Here is a 23,095-nt window from a genome sequence, read left to right as displayed (position 1 = left end):
TTTGCCACTCACCCAATGACACAATATTATGCATTTTGGCAGGTAGAGTTCACCAGGAATCTACCTAAACAAGACTTCTCCATCAGACTTCTCCATAAGGCCGAACAATCAGATTACCCCCGATATAGCTATGCTCATTATGGCATATCGGGGAAAGATCTGCTTGTTTGGCGATGTCGCCAAACGAGCAGATCTTTGCATCTATGGCCACATTTATAAATTGTTCTCTGGGCCAGTGCATATTTTCCAGAAAGGAGTACAAACCCAGGGAGGGGAAAGTTTATTTCTCTGGAAGGTGTCTACCCCCCCCCCCCCGCACACACTGCATTAGTGTTTTCTTGTCATTTTAACTCCAGAGGTACAATTCTTTGCTGACATTGCTTCTAGAGATAATTTAGAATTTGGCAGTGAGAGTTCAAATTGAGCATGTGATTTTTACATCTGTATTTGGTGAACCTGTTTTGTTGGTTGCTGTAGCCTACCACTTTTCATCGGAACTACTGTTGCTTCTAGACATTTTCCACTTAACTGATACAGTGTGAAAAAAACAAATAAATAGAGGAAATTACTGTGATAAAGTGAGTTTGTGTCAGCTTCATGTTGCAATAAGTTCTTCATATACCTGCACCTTAAAAAGCACATCAAGCAGAGACAGATTCATTCAATGTGAGCAGTTATCAGAACATACATACATAATAAAATGCAGTAAGAATAATCTCCAAATTCTATTCCCATAGCACTGTTGTCTTCTAACTATTGAACTTCTTACATTTAACACAATTTAGAAATGTTACTTTCTTATTCAGCACCATTGTTTTAGTTATTCGTCAAATCCCCCAGGCAAGCAGCACAAAAGTGTCTACCTGGCAGTTGCAAAATAACTCCAAGGGGTATCCTGCAAATATTTTAATGCACTTAAAGAAAAGGAGCCTGCTCCCTAGGACTTATATGAGGAGACTGCAAGGAATCTCATGCACCATGAGGAAGCATTGAGTGAATGTGAAGCTCTGTAGGATTCATGTTTGAATCAAAGGAAAATTCCTTCAGTGAAGGTTAATTTGAAAGATTATTTAGTAACATTTGTTTTTATTGCATTATTTTAAAAAAAAAAACACACATACACAACTTCTTTGTTTTTCTACTAAATGGATAACATCCTGTTACCAAAGTGCTATTGCTGGTAAAATGGTAAGTTACCTACTGTAGTAGATTTACAAGTAGTTGAAAGCAGAAGCAATATAATACATTATTGTGCATACTGTAACATTTAGTCCCAAAAAGAAGTCTAGCAGCAGAGGATTATATAATGAATATAAATGTATCCAAATATTGTGCATAGAGGACCTCTAGTGACCGAAATTGGTAATTGACAAAATATATACAAGCTTTTACACTACATTCAAGGGGTTGTTCGACTTTAAATGAATGTTTAGTATGATGTAGAGAGATATTCTGAGACAATTTGCAATTGGTATCCATTTTTTATTATTTGTGGTTTTTGACTTATTTAACTTTTTAATCAGCAGCTCTCCAGCTTGAAATTTCAGCCATTCGTTTACTAGGGTCCAAATTAACCTAGCAACTATGCACGGATTTGAATAAGAGACTGGAATATGAATAGAAGAGGGTCTGAATAGAAAGAGGAGTAATAAAAAGCAGCAATAACAATAAATGTGTAGCCTTACAGAGCATTTGTTATAGTTGGGATCAATGACCCCCATTTGAAAGCTGGAAAGAGTCAGAAGAAGAAAGCATTTTAATAAAAAAACTATACAAATAAATAAATAATAAAGACCAATTGAAAAGTATCTTAGAATTGGCCAATCTATAACATATTAAAAGTTAACTTAAAGGTGAACCACCCCTTTAAGAAATAATTTATTCCCCCCATATGGACAGCCTAACACGTTTCATGCTTACCCAGCACTAAATCATAAGCCCCAAAGGAGAATAGTTCGGAAACTTGGAGATATATATATACATCCAGCCACACCACCCAGAGCTGCTTTAGAAAGTGGAAAATTAAACTTTACACTTCAGTATTAGAAAAATGGTCACATATAGAAAGTAATTGGAAAAAAAACTTTATTTCTGGTGAACCATCTGAAACCAACTGAACTGAAAAAAGTGTTTGTAGGTGAACAACATCTTACAAGTAAATGGTGAAACCCAGTGCTGGGCCAAGTCGCCCGGGCACCCTGACAACCCAGGTGATTACATCGCCCCCTCCTCTCGCAACAACACGCCGAATATGCGCCGCATCCAAGGGGAAGGAGGCAGAAGATGGAAGAACTATGGGAATGTTCAGAAGAGGTACATGCCCGGCGCCCATCTATTTTTGCGCTCTAGGCACATGCCTCTTCTGCCTACCCTTAGTTCCGGCTCTGGTGAAACCTAATAAGTATGTTTAATACTGAACACCACATACAAAGGAAGTCCAGTATATGCACTGAGGGAACTATACTCAGGAATAGCTGAGATCCAAGAACTTGCTTGTGTCAGTCAGGGACCAGAGACCAGCATATGAGTCACCTATAAATCCTTCATCTTCGGTGTTGTGCTGGAGCATCTGAAGCCCACTGGGGCTGCCATCTGGGGGCTCTCCACCCCAATCTTTAGTGCCACCAACCTCAGCTATTTTGACACCAAAATCAATGCTCAAACACTAACCAAAACAGGGCAGGAACTAGGGGTAGAAAAAAGAGGCAGGTGCCTGGTGCGCCAGGCACATACCTCAACCTCATAAGCAGCCTAACCCTAGTCCACCACTGAAAAAGCTCCTCTTTTTTTTTTTTCAGATTGGGAGATGTGCAGATTAGGGTTAAACGCAAACTCTCACTTGCCCATTCATACGCCAATTCTTGGCTCTTACAGATGACGTTATACGATAATTGGCTCTTACAGATGACGTTATACGCTACCAGCAGCCATATTAGATTAAGGCAGATATTTATCCTGTGTCGCTCCCTACGATTGTAGTATTGTAACTGTTGTGGTTTCCCTAGTTCAATTATTGGCAAACAAATCAACAACCAGGTCCTATCTTGACGTTTTCTTAAATTATTCTGCAGTATTATTTAACGTAGCCGCGCCCGAAACAAACATGTCTTTCCGCCACGTCTTCTAAAAACGTCACGCCATGTAACTTTTAGCGCAGACACTCACGTGTTACTAATAATCCAATCAACGAAAAAGTCGGTCGTCATGTCAACGTGTCCCGCCCCTGGTCAGCGGCTTCTTCCGGCCCTGGGTTCCCAAACATGGTGAGTGTCTGGTTCACTGGCATTTTTTCTGGATGATATGACAATACAGAGCTATGCCGTGATTAAAATATATGCGCGTAGTGAAGTGAGGGGTAGGCTTGAAATACTAGCGCGTTTATTTACAGGAAGATGGACGTGGCATCCAGAGTCAAGTGCAGCATCGTCTGTGGTTCCACAGCTCTTCTAGAACTATAATGCTCTCTAGTCCTTGATCTAATTAGTTCTATATTACATTACACACGCCCATCATCCTCTGCAAAGCCTTAGGCTTGGAAAAATCAGCCAACACTCGAATGAAATCCTTTACCTTCCGAAGGGAAAGTCATTATTATATAAAATCATAGGGAACATGTAATAAAGTGCTCACTTATTACAGTTGTTCATATATGGCTTTCTGGCTGCAACCAACACACTTATACTGTGGGTCACTGACTCATTGCACCTGAAAGTGGAGGAAAGCCTATTTCTGTGAAAACACTTAAAGGGGAACTAAAGTCTAAAATAGAATAATGCTAGAAGTGATCTATTTTATATACTAAATATAAACATGAACTTACTGCACGATAAACACATAATTTAATTTTTCAAAGCTGTCATCTTGTAACTTTGTTAAACATCTCTGCAGGACCAAGACTACGCACATGCTCAGTGTGGTCTGGGCTTCAGTTGGGAGGTTAAGCTTAGGGATCGTCATAAATGGTCAAAATAGCACAAGTCAAATAATATCTGCCATAGAAGCCGATACAGCAAGACTGATTGATTAATAATAAGACTGCACTGGGTCTACGGCTACAAAACTCTACACGGTCGCCATCTGCTTTACAGGGAAACAAACTAAGCTGCTAGTTCTAGGAAGTAAGGTGGGGGAGCTCCCCAATGCCTTTTGAAAGTATGATTGTTTCCCTGCAGAGCAGTTAGGGACCGTCTGAAATTTCCTATCCTCAGGAGTAAGAGCAATTAAACCAAAAGAGGAATGTCACTGCATGCAGTCAGTTTAGGTTTCTTATAAAAACGGCACACATGTTTTTTATAAAAGTATATTGGGGATAGATTTCTTTTTCATTAAAGAAAGTAAAATTTGGATTTTATTTTTTTTGCCTTTACATCTCCTGTAAACCCACATAGTGGAGACTGCGGACCAAGAGACGGCGTGGCGCTAGAATGTTTTGGGGCAAGAATGTGAAATAATGGCATCAGTCACGCAGTTTCATATAAGCCACAAATATCATGTTCGCATTTGCTCTGATGTACATGTTCACAACAGTGAGAACATCACAGATTACCTTTCCCTCTGTTTTGAGACCAGTTATCGAATTATGTTTACAAAATGTACCGCACTGACATTGTTTTACAGGGTAGTGAAGCTTAGTAGATCTTCTAGTAGATAGTCTACTAAGCTTCACAGAGCATTAGTCTTTTGGCTGCTGGGGGCAGTGACCCCCCCCCATTTTAAAGGGCAGCTCCTTTAAATTGTATCTCTATTTTGTTCTTCTTTATATTGCTTGTAGAGCTTATTGTTTATGCCATTTCTTCATTTATGCATTATCTGGTGAAACTCACCAAAGTGAACTTTTGTTATTGATCCTTTACTGATACAAAAGGATATGAGTTTTTGAGATTGGCCATTCATTTGAACTCACCAAATTGGCTTTGAGGCATTATTGGTAAATCAGCTCTGAAAGAAACGTTTATAAAATCATTAATTGTTTGCGGACACCCCAGCCACTCCAGCTCCTGGTTACTTCTCAATTTAGTTTGCTCTGCTTGAGTTTCAGGTAGTTGGTAAACGTTTATAAATACTTTACATGTAACTTATGTATTTCTCATGCTTCAGGGGACAATTTATCTTTTCCGGAAGACACAACGATCTCTGTTGGGCAAGTTAACACAAGAATTTCGGCTTGTAACAGCAGACCGAAGAGTAAGTAACCAGTCACATTACTCATGGGGCAATAAATGGCAGCATAGGAGCTTCCGTGTTAATATTTACAAACAGAAAGTGGCATGTAGATCGGTTCATACATGGTATGGCCACCTTTCTATTGTTTGGGCTGTCTGCAGTTTATCCTTTACTTCCATATCTGGTGATGCACCGTATACTGACAGATATGATGCATCGGCAGATAAGAATTTTAAACAGACAGCTAACCTGAGCTTACCGATATCCACAGTACATGGGATAAGGGCTCTGCTGTTCTTTTTTTTAATCTTCCTGCTACATTCATGCTCTATAGAATCGTATATGTCAGATTTCCTACCTTTCCAGTTTCTAAACATGTCCACAATCTTGACATTTTTTCATTTCATTTTTATTTCACACTTGAAACCCCGCCTTTCCGATGTCTTGTGCACTGCTAGGCTGTTTGATAGTATCTAAGAGAAATAAGTAGGCACAATTTGTATTTCCCAGAAATATAATAGATATAAAAGAAAAATAACTTTATGAAGGACAAGACATTTTTTTAGGCAGTCGGTTACTTAAGTTAGGCTGTTTCTCACTAAACAAATTCCTGTATATTTGCTTGTTTTGTAGTCATGGAAGATCTTGCTGTTTGGTGCAATTAATGTAGTATGCACGGGATTCCTGCTCACATGGTGCAGCTCTACAAACAGTATGGGTAAGCACTCCTATGTATAGTATTTGAGCATGCATAAATAATTATGTTAAGCTTACCAGTATGGTTGGGGTATAACCTTAGATAGTCTCTATCATTGTCACAATGCAATTGTTATTTGGGCTGGTCACAAATCCCCTATTCCCTAAAATTAGTCTCTCTGTTGTGCAACTTGGCCTGTTTCAAATAAGGTTGTTTACCTGAGGGAGCTTTTGCTAAACTATGTGACTGGTACACCTGCTCTATACAACAATACCCTGCTTTTGGCTTCTCTCAGCATGTGCTACAGTTATCATATCGTGAGCATTTGGGTAAAAGACCAGTGACATAAATGTTTTTTTGTTTTGTTTTTGTTTTCATTTGTTTCTTTTTAATGAAAAAAAAAACACCAATACAGTTTAAACTTTTAATTAGCAAAGCTTTTATTAAGAAATTACTTACCAATTCTCTGAATGCGCTCCTCTTCAGAAATGCCAACAGGGCGACGATCCATCGTGCGGTGCTCGATTTCTCCTCCCTGCCTTAAATAGCCAGGGAGGAGAAATCAAGCGGCGCACGATGGATCGTCGCCCTGTCGCAGTTTCTGAAGAGGAGTGCATGCAGAGAATCGGTAAGTAATTTTTTAATAAAAGCTTTGGGAAAAAAAAAATGTTACTGGTCCTTTAAGAAGGGCATAGCTGCTTACAGAGGAATTGGCTGCCATGTAAATAGAAGTTCTGCCTGTTCTTCATTTGTTTGCATAGGGCTGGTGTGCTATTGTAGCAGTAGCTCTTTAATTTACACATATATATATATATATATATATATATATATATATATATATATATATATATATATATATATATATATATATATATAATGTAGTAATTCACGATTTAGCATCAGGGTTGAATGTATGCACATTTATTATATATGTGTGCTTTCGAGATGATGGCTGCTAACACTATGTCAGTATGCTGGCCAAGGAAATAGATAAGGAGTAGGGATGGGCGAATTTTTCCGCCTTGATTTGCCACGGAAATGACGCCCATAGACTTGCATGGCGTCACCCGTCAAAAAAAAAAAAAGACGCACGTCAAAAAAAAATTTGCCGCGCATCAAAATTTTTTGGACGCCCAAAGACTTTAATGGCCGTTGGTGACATTTTGCCGGCAGTGAATTTTTGACGAAAAGGTTCAAATTCGCCCAAGCCTAATAAGGAGATTACTGATAGCTCTTAACACTTACAAAGTTAGGGGCAAAAACACACAGGGAAATGCACACTCAGGGAATTGGAGATTAGTCGCCTGAAGAAGAGGAGATTTGTCGCTGGGTTTGTGCCACAAGGGATTTCTAGAGCAGTGGTGAGGTGGAGAAAGCTGAATGCCACATTTTCAGGCAACAGACTGACATGCAGGTCAAGGGCATTTGCACTGAAATGATTGAGGGGCAATTCTGACTGAGGGGCAAATTGTTGCCTGTCTGCTGTGCTGGAAATTGCTAGTGTCATGGAGGTGCCTGTATCTAAAACTACCTTCATAAGGTAAAAATACACAGATGCTAAATGGAGTTCAGTAATGTTTCCAAACAACAATTGCTCGAGCAAGCATATGCTGGTGCCATGGGCCAATAGACTGCTTAAAAATGCTGGGCTCAAATTGCATGTCCCATTGTCCTGAAGATTTTTTTGTGTTAGTTAATGTTCTTTTTGATTTAATTTGCATATTCTAGCATATATTAGGAAAAGACTGATCTACTTCATTGGTCACTCTTTAGTGTTTATGTTTTCTCTATGCAATCTGGTTTATATGATCCAGGTTTCATTTGCAAATGGCATTATGCTTATATCCAGTTAAAGGGGACCTGTCACCTACAAAAAGTTGTATAATTAAAGTTCTTTTCAAATTAAACATAAAATCCTAATTCTTTTATTTTATCACAGCATTTATAGCTGTTGTAAACGCAATTAAAAATCTTAGCTGTCAATCAACTATTGCCTGCCCCTCCTCTATGTCTTATGCATAGAGGTGGAGCAGGCCATTACTTTCACTTTCCATTCAGCACTTACTCAATGTCACTGCTCTCCTCACATTTCCCTGTCACCATTTAATTGTGTAACTAGTGCATGGGGATGGATATCAGATCCCCCATTCTGGTGCACAAACAAGATTCTGAGATGATGCAAGGCTTGCCTTAATAACAGTGTCCACAAAATGGCTCCTACCTGCTTGATATAATTATGAATTCCCAGACTGAAGGAAAAAAAGCTTCAAATAATTTATATAGTAGAATTAAAGTTCATTTTTATACCCTAAAAATGAATATGGCTTAAATGAATATGGCTTAAAACTTATTGCACCGGCCTAAAGTTTCAGCATCTCTATAGCAGCAATGATCCAGGACTTCAAACTTGGCACAGGGGGTCACCATCTTGGACACTCACATGCTCAGAGTGCTCTGAGCAGCTGTTGAGAAGCTAAGCTTAGGGGTTGTCGCAAATTCGAAAAACACGCAGAAAAAGAAGTTGGCCTATAATATAAGCTGAAGCTTAACTGTCTCTAAAATTCACAATTTTGATAAATAGGTGTCCCCATGTCTCCTTTAAGACATCATTTTGGGATTGTCTCATCCCCAGAGCTGTTCATGCAACAATAAAGCAGTTTGAGCTGTTGAGGCAACAGAAAAGCAGCATTGAAGGTGTCACGTGACCGTATCATGGTGATGTCACAGGAAAGGGAAAAGGATATATATGAGCAGCCGTATATATGGGTAAGGTGTCTAGCACTGTTGCACCTGGAAGACCAGGGTTCAATTACATCCTGGGTCCTTTCTGTAAGGAGTTTGTAGAGCATGTGAGTGTTGCAGACACTTTCCAAGATGGTGACCCCCTGTGACAAGTTTGAAGTTCTGGATCATTGCTGCTATTGACAAGCTGAAACGTTAGGCTGGTTCAATAAGTTCAGTATATAAAATATGTTATTTTTAGCCTTATTCATTTTTACTTCTCCTTTAAAGAACAAGGATGCATTAAAAGTGTACACCTAACCCTGTGGCCTCTACCTGAGCCAGTGTTTGAAATTTCTTATGCTGCATTATTTAATGTAAAACACAATTTAATACAAAATATATATTTCTTACAGCTTTAACAGCCTATACCTACCTGACTATATTTGATCTTTTCAGGTAAGACTGCAAATATAAATAAGAAGCTAATCTTATGTTTACATTTAAAGGGGTGGTTCACCCTTAACTTAACTTTGTCTTTTTTTTTATAGTTTTTTAATTATTTGCCTTCTTCTGACTCTTTCTAGCTTTCAAACAGGGGTCACTGACCCCATCTAAAAAACAAATGATCTGTGAGGCTACAAAGTAATAGTTATTGCAACTTTTTCTTAATCATGTTTCTATTCAGGCTCTATTAGTCAAATCAATTTCTTGTTGCTAGGGTCATTTGGACCCTAGCAACCAGATTACTGAAATTGCAAACTGGAGAGCTGTTGAATAAAAAGCTAAATAACTCAAAACACCATAAATAATAAAAGATACATGGTTTTGGGTGTCCTTGTCACTTCATTACATTGATTACCTCCCTGAAAGCTCTGTAAGTTGCATTTTTCCTACTGTGGGAAGAGAACCTACAGTCATGATTTCTGTAATGCTAAAGGCATCCAGTACTTATTCACTTGACATCACAGTGTTAAATACATCTGAAAACATGCTACAGAAATCAGGAAAATCAACTATATAGGTTATACTACACCTGTAATCTTAATTTATCCCTATATTCTAGGGATGGACTGAATACAGGTTTCGGCCTTTTTCAGCAGCATTCGGAATCATTCTGCCTGTCTGAACCCAATCCTAATTTGCATTTGCAAATTAGGGGCATGAGGGAAATCGCTTGACTTTTTGTCACAAAAAGAAAGTAAAAAGATTTTCACCTTCCCGTCCCTAGTTTGCATATGAAAATTAGGATTCGGTTTGGCATTCGACCGAATCTTTTGCAAAGGATTCAGGGGTTCGGCCGAATCCAAAATAGTGTATTCGGTGCATCCCTAATATTTTCATATGCAGACATATTGTCTATTTCTTATAGTTTATGCTTCCCCTGTGCAAGGCCTAAGACACAAGGAGGCTCTAAGTGGAGTGTAATAAAAGTCACCTTAAATAAAATTGCAGGAACAGAAATTTAGTCTTAATTATTACAGATTAAATTTTAATTACATGTAGCTCATTTTTAATGACTAACTTGAAGGTGGCATATACAGGTGGCATATTCCACTTATGGAATTCACAAAACCTACATTAAATTCACACAAAGGAAAATGTGTTTGCCAAAGGAAAGCTTCTTTGCATTGTTCATTTTATTCTGATAACCACTTTTATTACACTTCACATAGTTACATAGTTACATAGTTACATAGTTACATAGTTAAATTGGGTTGAAAAAAGACAAAGTCCATCAAGTTCAACCCCTCCAAATGAAAACCCAGCATCCATACACACACCCCTCCCTACTTTTAATTAAAATTCTATATACCCATACCTATATTAACTATAGAGTTTAGTATCATAAGACATAAGTCTCTGCCTGTCAACGTTGAGCTGTGCTCCATGCAGAGAAGGGCCTCAAAGTAGAAACAAACCTGTACTAGAAAAACCCCTTCCCTGCATAGACCAACCTCCCTCCTCCCCCACAGCCTGAAATTTCGGAAATTTTCGTGACTTTCGGCGAATGTGCAATTGTTTGGGACCGGAAATTTACTTCAACTGTGCATGCGCCGAAACTCCACTCAGATTCCGAAGAAGGCCTAAAAAAGAAGATGGCACCCGTGAACTCCGGAGGCCAGATCTGCACAGAGGGGTAATTAAAAAATTAGGGGCATTTGCCCAGGGGGTCAGTTAGGCTGTGGGGAGGAGGGAGGTTGGTCTACGCAGGGTAGGGGGGTAGGCGTTTTTTATAGTACGGGTTTGTTTCTCCTTTAACTTCATATGCTCCCAAGCTGATTTATTGAGAGTTTAGTATTTAATGGCTAAGGCTGAAAATGACAGCTTTGTGAGAGAAAAGGGAGAAAATAGTAGTCGGTCATGTTCATGTCTTTATATTTCTGTACAAATTAAACTTGCTCTGTAAGTTTATCATGCTTATTTACATTTTGGATACACTATTTCCATCTCGAATTTCACAAATCTGACTATGCTAAATTCTGCAGTGTTATAAAAAAACATTTACTAAACCTAAACACATTTTCTTTTAGTTTAATCACAAGTTTGATAAGTTATTGGGTGATGATGAAGAAGCCTAGCCCAACATATTCTTTTGGGTATGTATTGATATTGTTGTCTGTGCAATAAAATGTTTAACTTGCAAACAATATGTCAGTAACAAATGCTTTACTGTGAAGGATGTTTAAGTCCTAAGGCTAATGGCAGACGGGGGGCTGAAAATCCACCTGCAGAAATGCGCAGGCCGAGAATCCGCCCCTACGAAGGCATTAGCCTCCTGTACCCGGGCTCGTTGTGTCAGCAGGGTGCAGGCACACATAGTGGATTTCAGCAGGAGAATGCAAACTCTTGCTGCATGTTCCTGCACTCAGGCTGACACATAGTTTCTGAAATAATCAAGTTTATGTTCAACAACTCTCTCTCAACATCTGTTTCTCTTCATTCTGTCTTTTTGCAGCAGTTGGGTGTCAGATATTCATTGACAGTTAATATATCACTAGAAATCCTGTCTCTCTACATGCAGGATTTGTGCAAAAGGCAGTTATTTTGTTTGTACTGGAATCAGTTATTTGAGTGAGCTCTAATTTATCTGCTAAGGAAGCCCCCCTCCCTATAAGATATATTGGATCATTCATCTGACACCCAACTGCTGCATGAAGACAGAATGAAGAGAAACAGATGCTGAGAGAGGAATAGTGAAGAGAAACTTTATAATTTCAGAAACTATAAAGAATATTTAATTGATTGTATTTACAAAGTTTCTTATTTCAGTATGATAAAGCTTTTAATTTTCACAGAAGTTCCCCTTTAACACTAGAGAAATAAATGGAAGCTTATGCACATTTATTATTAGTTTATGATTTCACACGGATATTCACTTGAAACTTTGTGTTACAATTGGAGAGTATTCAGTAATACCTAAATGTTATATTTTAATAGATGTTTTACCTGCTCTGTTATTTAATCATTCAGTGTGTCAATTTTTTAGAATGTTTTTTCCATTCTTTACAGGTTTGAAAGGTTAGAAGTATTGGCTGTCTTTGCATCTACAGTGCTGGCCCAACTAGGCGCTCTCTTTATTCTCAAAGAAAGGTATACAGTGCACTGTGCATCCTGTTCTCTGCCAAACATTTATAGCAGATAATACAAGAAAGTTGTCCATTTTAACGTCATTCGCTACTTCATCAAACTTTTTTTTATAATAAAGGGCTAAAATCATGATAAAATCATGAGTGCGGTTAACAAAAAAATAAGTAATTGTGACTTTTCCCATGATCTTGATTTTTTCCCCCAAAACTTTGCCATGTATTTATTGAAATTCTTAAAAGGTTAAATCAAGATCTTGTTAGGTGTCAGCAGCAAATCCTTTAAAAAGCCAACAATCGCATTTTTCTAATCATTTGTTTAATCAATTTGATAAGTTGTGAATGCCACAAAATCGTTGGAAAATATCAACTTGTGTGAATGGTAAAGAAAAACTTCCCATCTACTAGAATATTTTTAAAAAACTGTGCAATATCCTGATTACTGTAAGAGAAGCAATTGCAATTTATTGCTGTGATTAATTAAAAAAATCTCACTCTGAGGTCGAATTTCGAATTCATGTGAATTTTTTTTTAATTTGAACATACAATTCGACTGAAAGGTTATTTAAGAAAAGATGTGAATGTGTCTAATATTTGGTTGAATAGTTCCAGCTCGAAAATTCAAATCATGTTTGATTCGTACGAATCAAGTTTTTCTCCTGAAAAAAAAAAACTCAGTCAGGAAGGTAATTAACCTTCCATAGTCGAGGTGTGATATATTTCACATTCAAATTTACTTTCGAATAGGGGGATTAAAATTTGAATGTGTAATTTTAACATTAGAAAATTCTAATTTGAATTCGAATTTACTATTCAACCCTTGATAAATCTGTCCCTAAGTGTACTATAACTGAAATCAGAAATTCACTGCCTCTTTTCTATTTGTTGCTACAACAGAGAGTACTTGATGTTGTAGTTCAGCAAAAGATCAATTACGATGCACAGATTTTTCAGACTGGATAAAAGTTATGGAGTAGTGTAATAAAAGGAATGTAGCATTTACTGCCCTCCCCCTTTTTTAAAAAAAAAAAAAAAAAAAAGCAAATATTTGATTACAAAACAGCTTTGCCTGATTTGGCAATCCAGCATTATTAGTCTAAACTGTCATGATGAAAAAATGTTTGCTTAGTTTTTAATTTTATTAACTTATCTCTCTATATATTTTAATAGCGCAGAGCGGTTTTTGGAACAGCCAGAGATCCACACGTAAGGAATTGGGGTTTTTTTGTTTTTACCACTGTATACAATTATGTAGGTATTTTATACTACTTTGTTTTATTTTAGAACTTCTACACAAACTAAATACAAAGGGAAATATTTAATCTAACATATATTCTATCTAAGTTGCTAGGCCTTACTGCTGATTTCTATAGTTGCCATTAAAGCATAGCTTCTAAACAGCTGACCCAGAACTCACTGGGTCTCACTGACACTTTTAACAAAATACAAGATGGAGAGCTCGTTTGACAACCGCAAAGGCCTTGATCATTACTCTTATAGAGATGCTAAGACTTTAAGCAAGTGTAGTAAATTCAGTGTGTAATATATGGTATTTCAGTTTTTATTTATTTTAGGGTTAAATTCCCTTTTAAATATTAAAAGCAATGGTGACACATTTTGAAAATCAGGAGCAGGAAAAAATCCAAATAGGTGGCAGGAAAAAATCCAAATAGTTTGGAGGACAAATGTAAACAATGTCCCAGCCCACAGGGATTTTGATTGACCCTCTTGTCACTTCTGAGTAGTAAGCAGTGTGACTTAACACAGTATTGGAGGCTATGAAGGAGTGGTTTAAAGGCAGAGTTACACTTAGGGGGCTATTTATTAAAACTAATTTTTCCGGTTATATTAAAATTAGGCCTAACTTCCAACCATGATCTGACTTCATTTACAATTAAAAATGGGATAAAAAAATTGTACATGTGGGAAAAGTATTGACAAAATTTTGTGACAATTCGAATCGTGTGATTTTTTTTTTTTTTGGATTACCAAACGAAAACCAGCGTCAAACAGACTCTCGGCAATCATGAAGGCAAGAAACATTGTTCTATTGTAAAAAGGACCATCTGTCATTGACTTTTACATGATTTCGACATGTACATGAATTCCAATTCAAATTTTTAGCAGCTTTAGAGCATGGTAAATCTTAGAAAAATTAGAGGTGTTTTTATTTCCCTCTAAAAATTATAATCTTTACCCTTATATACATAAATAGGCCACTTCATGTTAAAATCTGAAATGTATTTTAATGACCAAGTAATTTGTTGGGTTTAAAATGATTAAAAGTTTATTATCTTATACAAGCATTGCCTTGGTGGTACAATGACAACATTATTTTGCTTAAATGTGATCCATTATCTGGAATCCTCAAGAATCAATTTTTTTTTTTTTTTTTTTTTTACAAAATTCACTGTTTCACTAAAGCCTATTTTCAGTAGTGCAGACAGATTGAATAGAAGGATTGGCATTCAATTTTCTGTCTCCTACTGAATTATTTTAACCATAATAATTTGAATAATCTTAAGGAAAAGCAAGAGAAGAGATAAGAATAAGGTTTTGGGCTCCCTCGAGGGTTTAGAAATGACCCAGGAACAGTGTTTCTGCCCCTGTATAGAAATAAATACAGTTGTGTTCAGAATAATAGAAGTGTGCTTTAAAAAAACAAGTGGATAAAGCTTCAAATCCTTACAATAGCGTTTATTTCCATGCATGCAAAATAAGAGATAAAATTATGCAATAATGTTGGGATTACAAAGTTAAATTCTGTTAAAACCTAGGACTGTTTACTACTACAAAACAAATTGTAAGTTCTTTTCAGCTTAAAAACCTTAGTTTCTCTTAATTCTAATATTTGTCACAAGTGCTATTTTAGTAGAAGCCTCCTGTAACCCTCATATCATTACACCTACACCCCTCCATGCTTGCCTGGCACTCTTAATAACGAGAGTAAAACTATTTCTCTTTCAGGGGTCGGCTACTTGTGGGAACATTTGTAGCCCTATTTTTCAACTTGTTTACCATGCTGTCCATTAGAAATAAACCATTTGCCTATGTCTCAGAAGGTAAGTCTTGTTATTTATTAAAGGGAAGGCCAGACATAAATCAACTATTAGCATGTTGCAAGTCAGGGTAATATAGACTACATTGCAACTGGTAAATTTTTTTTTTTTTTTTTTTTCAAATGATTCACTCCTTTTTTTTTAATTTTAAGCGAAACTCTGAAAGCTATTTACAGTGACCCCAGCAAGCACAAACTAGATTGAGGCAAAATGTTTCATTTTACTTGTTCTGCATTCCATTCAGCTGCTTCTGATTCCTCCCTCATTTTGACCTTAAAGCAACTGAATAGTTTCTAGGGCCAGTGAACTTTGCAACCATATAGTTGAATTTAAAAACCTTGAATTCTAAATTGAAGAGCAACAGAAAACAAATGTCAGAATCCGCTCTGTAAATCTGTGCTGACTGTTCATATCTTTCATTCAGCTGCAAGCACTAGTTGGCTCCAGGAACATGTTGCAGATCTGAGCCGAAGGTAAGTCACAAAGGACAAAGAAAAGTAAAAACAGCTTGCTGAAAATAATGCATCTCATATTCTTTCTGATGTGTTTGCAGCCTTTCTGCTTAATGTATATAACAATCTAAAGTTTGCATTGGAGACACTGCTCTTTACTGCTAAAGGACTGTGGTTGCCTAGGGCTGGTACAGAAGCACAAAACATCATGTACAACATTTCTACCTACTTCTTTAGTTAGGCTTTAGTTCTCCTTTAAGTGTTTATTGCAGCCTTACATCTAACAGAGATCTTAAGTTTGGATCTGTTCATTAATATGGTTTTCATGTTCTTTTTCTTTTAGTTTATGTGGGGTCATCCCAGGTCTCAGCAGTATTTTCCTCCCTCGAATGAATCCATTTGTGTTGATTGACATTGCTGGTGCTCTAGCTCTCTGCATAACATATATGCTAATTGAAATAAAGTAAGTAACCGCATATAAATGTTCAAACTCTTGAACATGAGTTGTTTTTTTCCACATGGCCCTGAAAATCTTGGGCAGGATACTCTAATATATTGATCTCAAAATAATGTTAGTCTAGTTCTCAATTTGCTGTTTATATCATTACAGTTCTCTACCATTTTTTTGCTTCTTTTCCTGACTGAATGTTAGCTTTACCTTTATTTTCTGCCAGTAGCTTGCAGGATCCTACTATCGGTTTACAGCATACTTTTCTCCTTCATTACATGCTACCAAGTTTAATGTTTTTCGCTTAGGGTGCCATAAATTCAGTTAAAGGTGAATTACCCCTTTTATTGTCTTTGGTCAGCACGTCATGCTATACTATATTTTGGGTCTATTTATCATGCTGTGTAAAAAGTGGTGTGAAACATTACTGGAGATGTTGCCCATAACAACCAATCAGAAATTAGATTTCAACAGTTAGAAGACAAAAGCAAAGATCTGATTGGTTGCTATGAGCATCATCACCCACAGCATGATGATGTGTTGTAAACACATAGATCAGAGATATGTATAGAAATATAGAATCAATCTGGTCATTAACTAACAATCGAATTTTAAATTATTCTTTTTTTTTTCCGACTAATATCTAAAAATTTGTTGTTTTTTTTAGAGCTCTAAAAAATTGAGATTTATTAAGTGTAAAAACCACTTCCTGCCCCAGCAGGAACAGGGCAAATAAAAGGATTTGCTCTTTGTCTGCTGCTTCAAGCAGATGTTTGATCCTTACCATGGTGAAGAGAGTAAAAACTACTGGGTAGCCTGTAGTGTAGGAGAAAGGAACTGCAGATATTAGGGTCACATGGTGGGTACCTTAAAAATTTCCTTGGCTTTGCTTGTCCTTTTTATTGAAAAAATTGTATGAATATAAAAATAGTATAAATTCCATTCTTTCCTAAGGGAGGATGAAAAAAATGTTAGCAACATTGAAAAAATATCAATGATTTTTCTATAAATATCTACCTTAATATGCACTTTTGTTTATTACAGTAACTACTTTGCTGTGGACACTGCATCTGCCATTGCTATAGCTGTGATGACATTCGGAACCATGTATCCAATGAGTGTGTATAGTGGTAAAGTTCTTCTGCAGGTAAGAATGTCAATCCTCTAATAATAATAATCCTGATGCAGAAAGCCAGTGTTATTTCTGTAACAGTAATGCATATATGTAGAAGGCAAAGGATATATTTTTCTGGCCTGTAAAATATTTTGCAGAGCTTGACTTACCCACACAGATTTTTAGAGGTGATTCACTAAATGCATTAGAGCAGAGATGGATAGAGAAAAGAGAACTGATAGCGTATATGGTGATTTACCTGCCCTTGGTCACATCTAGGGGGCAAATTTACTAAAGGGTGATGTGGCTAATGCTGGCGAAAATTAATTTTGCCACTTCGACAATTTATTAACGGGCGCTGGCGTAAATTCGCTAGCGAAGGAGATAGGCTCTGGCGCAACTTCGCACTCTAACGCCAGGCGAATTTTCACACTTTATTAGGGTTCCCTGGCCTTGTGTAGTGTAATGTGTTTGCTGCAGCAAATAAGGCCATTGTACTTTAACTGCAGGCCGTATGCAAATTTGCGAACGCTAGCGTAACTTCGAATTGCTGATCATATTCTCGGTAGCGCAACTTCACAATCGCTCAGTACCCTGTGCGCAACTTCGGATCTTTGTGAATTAGCGTTGTCCAAACGAATTTATGCCTGGCGAAGTGTTGCGATGTGCGCAAAGCCAGCGCTGGCGAATTTGCGCAGGTAACTAAATTTGCCCCTTAGTATCTCATGCCTGAAACAATTGGGGGTAGAAGGGAGAATTAACCTAAAAGTGACCTGTCTAGTAAATGTGGTGGAAAAATGTTGAGCTACAGTGGGGCTTCAACTCGTGACAAAATGAAAAAACATAAACATCTCTTTTTTCCCCCCCCCCCCCCGTCCTCTTTAGACAACACCACCTCATGTGATTGGGCAACTCGATAAACTTCTTAGAGAGGTAAGATGGAAGAAGTAGTTAATTCAGGCACAATAAACTTTGAAGCTGATCCAAAAGCTAACGGCATACGGGGCTGGGGATCTGCTTTTCTCTGAATGAGTTTTGTGTACAATATGCGGATGGAGAAAATCAGATTCCCATGTGCCATTATCCTAAAGTCTGATACAATAGTGGTGCTAATCTTATCTCAAAATCACTTCTTGCCAGAGGTTATTGCTTGCGTATTGCTTCTGAAGATCAAGAAAATGGACAGTTTTATTGTTGTATCCTAAGATAAGACATCACATTGATTGGGTACATACAATTACATAGAACACCTAAGCTTCGTTTTGTATGATATTCAGAAGTTTTATGGTGGCCTACCAATCCTCACAGATTGTACTGTGTTTATTGATCAGTGGAGGGATCAGGCATGCTGGAGAAATCTAATATCTGCCACAGTATGATGAATCGGCAAATAAGAAAGACAAGAGGAGTCACAGCTCCTCCTGATCCAATCACAGAGCCATCTGCCAGAATTTAGGAACAATAGGAAGGCAACCTTGCTGTGTGTGTGTCCCCTTTTATGGTATCATCTGTCTAGCCCACATAGTGAATGGCTTGGTACCTATGAAGATTTTCTTGTGTATGGTCACCTTGAACCATGGCTAACATGCAGTCTATGTAGGACTATCTGCAATGAAAAAATATTCTGCTATTTGCCATGTTTATTACATATTAATATTTTGGATGTGTAACATGCCTTTTTCTTTCAAAAGGTATTAATGGAGAATATAGTGCACCACAAAAATCCCCTTTAATACAATCAGATTATATATATACTAGACATTAAGCTGTTAAATTAACGGGCGCTAGACGGTCCGTGGGGCACATGCGCAGTAGCGCAATCCCACGGACACAGGGACTAGACGCAGATACACTTCAACTTTATTATATAGGATATATTGCATTTTTGCCCTGACCATTTAAATTTTATACAGTTGGCTTCAACCTGAATGCCCACTTTACAGTTTTGAGATCTGCATTGACTTAATTTTTCTGAAAGTGCCTGGCATCTTCCTTTTCTGACTATATCCATTATTTTAAACTGCCATGGGACTGTTTTATTTTTCACTTGCCCAACTTTCTTATTAAATGCTCATTTTTCTTTTAAACTCTAGGTTTCCACTCTGGATGGTGTTCTAGAAGTTCGTAATGAGCATTTTTGGACACTGGGTTTTGGGACTATGGTTTGTATGATTTTTTTTTTTCCATAATAAGTTAAATTGAAGCCCTGTTGAATCCCCATATACTGTATGTTCAGCTTCATAAATACCTATATGCACCCTACAATTTGAGTATATTGGCTTCAAAGCCAGTGCACACTGTTGTGGGTTCAGTGCTTGGTAGATTGTAAATATGCAAATAAGCACAACAACAAAGTTCTTTCTTCCCCTGCAGTGAAATAGGGATGCACCGAATCCAGGATTCGGTTCGGGATTCGGCCAGGATTCGGCCTTTTTCAGCAGGATTCGGATTCGGCCGAATCCTTCTGCCCGGCCGAACCGAATCCTAATTTGCATATGCAAATTAGGGGCAGGGAGGGAAATTGTGTGACTTTTTGTCAGAAAACAAGGAAGTAAAATTTTTTTCCCCTTCCCATCCCTAATTTGCATATGCAAATTAGGGTTCGGTATTCGGCCGAATCCTTCGTGAAGGATTCGAGGGTTCGGCCGAATCCAAAAAAGTGGATTCGGTGCATCCCTATGAAATATATTCTTCTTTTTTAACATAGTACACTTTCCTTGATAATTTGACTTGGGAGGCTCTTACACTAATCCCTATTCCAGCACTTGTGCTTACATACTAACAGATATATACAGTACATATTTAATACACACACACACTGTATAGATAGATAAAAAGATAATATATAGTGTATATGATATTATGGAATCTATAACTTCTTGCACTTAACATCCAGTCAGTCATATTAGTCAAGCCACTCAGTTTGTTATTGCAGATTTCCTATTTAGCCATACATTTAAAGATAATAAGATTCATATTTTTACATTGTTACTCAGATTTTTAGCTTCTGCTGCTAATTCTGCCTCTCTTACACTAATTTGCCCGTGTTTTTTTAGGCTGGGTCAGTGCACGTGCGAATTAGAAGAGATGCCAATGAACAGATGGTATTGGCACATGTAACAAATCGCCTTAGCACCTTGGTTTCAACACCAACTGTTCAGATTTTCAAGGATGATTGGGCAAGACCTGTGTTAGCCTCTGGCACCATGCCACCCAACATGTTGAACATTCCAGAACATCATGTCATTCAGATGCCCTCTTTGAAGTCCACAGTTGATGAGTTAAATCCAATGACCTCCACACCATCCAAGCCTAGCGGCCCACCTCCAGAGTTTGCTTTTAATACACCTGGCAAAAATATGAACCCAGTTATACTTTCAAACAACCAGACAAGACCATTTGGTGTAGGTTATGGGACCACACCATATACCACTACATTTAATCAAGGACCCGGGGTGCCAGGTGTTGGCAACACACAGGGTTTACGAACTGGCCTTACAAATGTGGCCAACAGATATGGAACATATACTCCAGGACAATTCACCCAGTTTAGGCAATGACAATATCTGCTTTTAATAAATTTATATTTTGGTCACTTTTGCTGTTCCTCTAATTCTTTGTCCATCAGTTATATCATATAATAAAGGAAGTCAAAGTGAGTTTGTGCTAAAAGACTGATGGAGTCGATGGACTAATGGAGTTGATGCTCGGATTTCTTCTGAATATGCCATTCTAAGACCTCAAGAAGGAGTTTTTTTAAATAAATTAAGGACTGACCTTTATGTTCCTAAATCTGTAAAATGGGTATGAATTGGCTATTAATGGATGAAAAGCAGAAATGTGCGTGCTACCTTTCAGGCATTACACCTTTAAAGCTGAGCTAGGTTTGTTTTGGAATTGAATATCAAGGTATTTATGAGATGTATCATCTTACATTGAGAGTTATGAACGATTGTATTACACTTATTCCTGCTATTTTGGGTATATTCTTCAATGTAAACATTTTTTCCTTTTTTTTTTAAGCTGTACATTTTAATTATTTTAAAAACTTTGATTTGCTTTTTCCATTTTAGTGATTCTTTAAAGGGAAAATATCACTGAGAAATTAAATTGAATTTACTTTGCTATTAAAATGTTGCCTTATGTTGTCATTCTTTTTTTTTTAATAATGTTGCCTTTTTTCATGCAGTTTGCACATTCTAGTCTATTATAGCGAAGAGCGCAGCTACAGAATGGTGACTTTAGTAATGTACGGTTAGCAGTTATTTTCAGGTATTAATGTCAGGCAATAATAGTATTGGAAATTATTATATTATAGGTTGGTGTATGAATGTTTCCCAGCACAAGTAACGGTTCATTACACACTTTGAGAATTTAAAAATAATTTCAATTGTGGGTTTTTTTACGCTGTTTTTTTATTTTCGACTGCAGGGGGGAAAAAAGCAATCCTCAATTTTTATAAATCAGCCCTTTATGTAGCTTGGGTATTGTATGGAAACCTTTTCTATCTGTATAGGCTTATGTTCTTTATGATCTAGAGATAGATAATGACCCTTTTTATCTGTATCATGTTCCAGCTATTTATATGGAAAATATCTACTTGAAACCAATGATGAACTTGGACCGTATACTCGCCAAATACTGTGGCACAGAAAATTAATTGTTCCAAGTAATGTAAGAATCGTTCTTATAGGTCACTGGTCCTTAGACTTTTGGTTTCTCCCCCTAGGGGGCCCAGTCTCGAAAAAGAGCTCTGGGTTATTAAACACCTAAGTGTTCAAGCACACGGGCAGATTGGGGGAGATTTAGTCGCCTTCTGCGGGGAGACAATCTCCCCAAACTGCCTTCCACCTGCTATAATGAGAAAACGCCAGCCCCAATGCACTCGAGGCGATTCGATTTCCGAAGACGCTTGAAGTTGCCTCACTTCGGAAATGGAAGCGCTGCGAGTGCATTGGCGCTGGCATTTTCTCATTATAGCAGGAGGAAGGCAGTTTTGGGAGATCTCTCTGCAGAAGAGGAGATTAGTCTCCAGGCGACTAAATCTCCCCCAATCTGCCTGTGTGCTAAAGCCCTAAATTAATTGTTCAGTGTAAAAATGAAAACTGGGTAAATATAGTTAGCCAAAAATGTAATGTATAAAAGCTTAGTGGTGAGAACAACTTTCCCTTTATGAAATAATCTTTATAAATAGTGTTGCAAAGTTTTTCATGAGGTCCCTATTTCATCCTGTTCCACTAATACAAACCTACCTTGCTCCCCAGCGCTTACCTTTCCTGTGCCAGAGGGGGTCTGGGGGGTCTCCATCGTTTCCACTAGAAGAACTGAATGTCGGGTTTAAGAACCTGAAAATTGACTCTTCAAGTTGCCAGAAGTTACTTTTCTGCCCTTGCCAACTATAGTGGTGCTGCAGCTTGAAGCAAGTTTTTCAACTCACTTTATTGACATAGTGTCCCTGATGCCAAAAAAAAAATTATGCAAAATTTAAGGCATAAAAGAATTGCTTAAGTTGTTGTTGTTACATGCAAATTTCCAACACGCCTTATAAGATCACAGAAATAATCCATTACAAAGAGCTTAACATCCCCATAGTCGCAAAGATTTTCATGAACGACCGATTTTAGTGCAATCCACCTAATCCGTCAAGTTATCGTGATGTTGGTGGGAATCAAACGATTGTGCATCTAATGATTTTTCGTCCGACATAGAATACTTTCATCGGTCACAGTGAAATGTAGCCATTGTCCAATTGTTTGCAGGGCCAAGCAGGCAACTACCCTCAGTTTTCCTGCCTTCGACTAGACAACAACATTTGAAATCAATAGAACAAATGACATCTAAATGCATCTTACAG

At 37.5% G+C, this 23,095-nt stretch overlaps 1 protein-coding gene across 1 annotated transcript; it reads left to right on the top strand.

Moving 5' to 3' along the window:
* Window positions 1-3,255: 3,255 nt before the first annotated feature.
* On the top strand, window positions 3,256-21,374 carry slc30a6.S (solute carrier family 30 (zinc transporter), member 6 S homeolog). The gene is given in 14 exon segments (NM_001092113.1): window positions 3,256-3,263; window positions 5,098-5,184; window positions 5,797-5,881; window positions 8,998-9,040; window positions 11,116-11,181; window positions 12,095-12,175; window positions 13,339-13,374; window positions 15,136-15,230; window positions 15,652-15,700; window positions 16,023-16,142; window positions 17,172-17,274; window positions 18,127-18,174; window positions 19,335-19,403; window positions 20,298-21,374. Coding segments are annotated over 14 exon segments (1,389 nt in total). The 5' UTR covers window positions 3,256-3,260; the 3' UTR covers window positions 20,802-21,374.
* Window positions 21,375-23,095: the final 1,721 nt, after the last annotated feature.

The sequence above is a fragment of the Xenopus laevis genome, chromosome 5S (assembly GCF_017654675.1).
Source record: "Xenopus laevis strain J_2021 chromosome 5S, Xenopus_laevis_v10.1, whole genome shotgun sequence".
Classification (NCBI taxonomy): Eukaryota; Metazoa; Chordata; class Amphibia; order Anura; family Pipidae; genus Xenopus; species Xenopus laevis.
The sequence above is the reverse complement of the archived record's forward strand: the minus strand, read 5'-3'. Positions and strand labels throughout refer to the sequence as shown.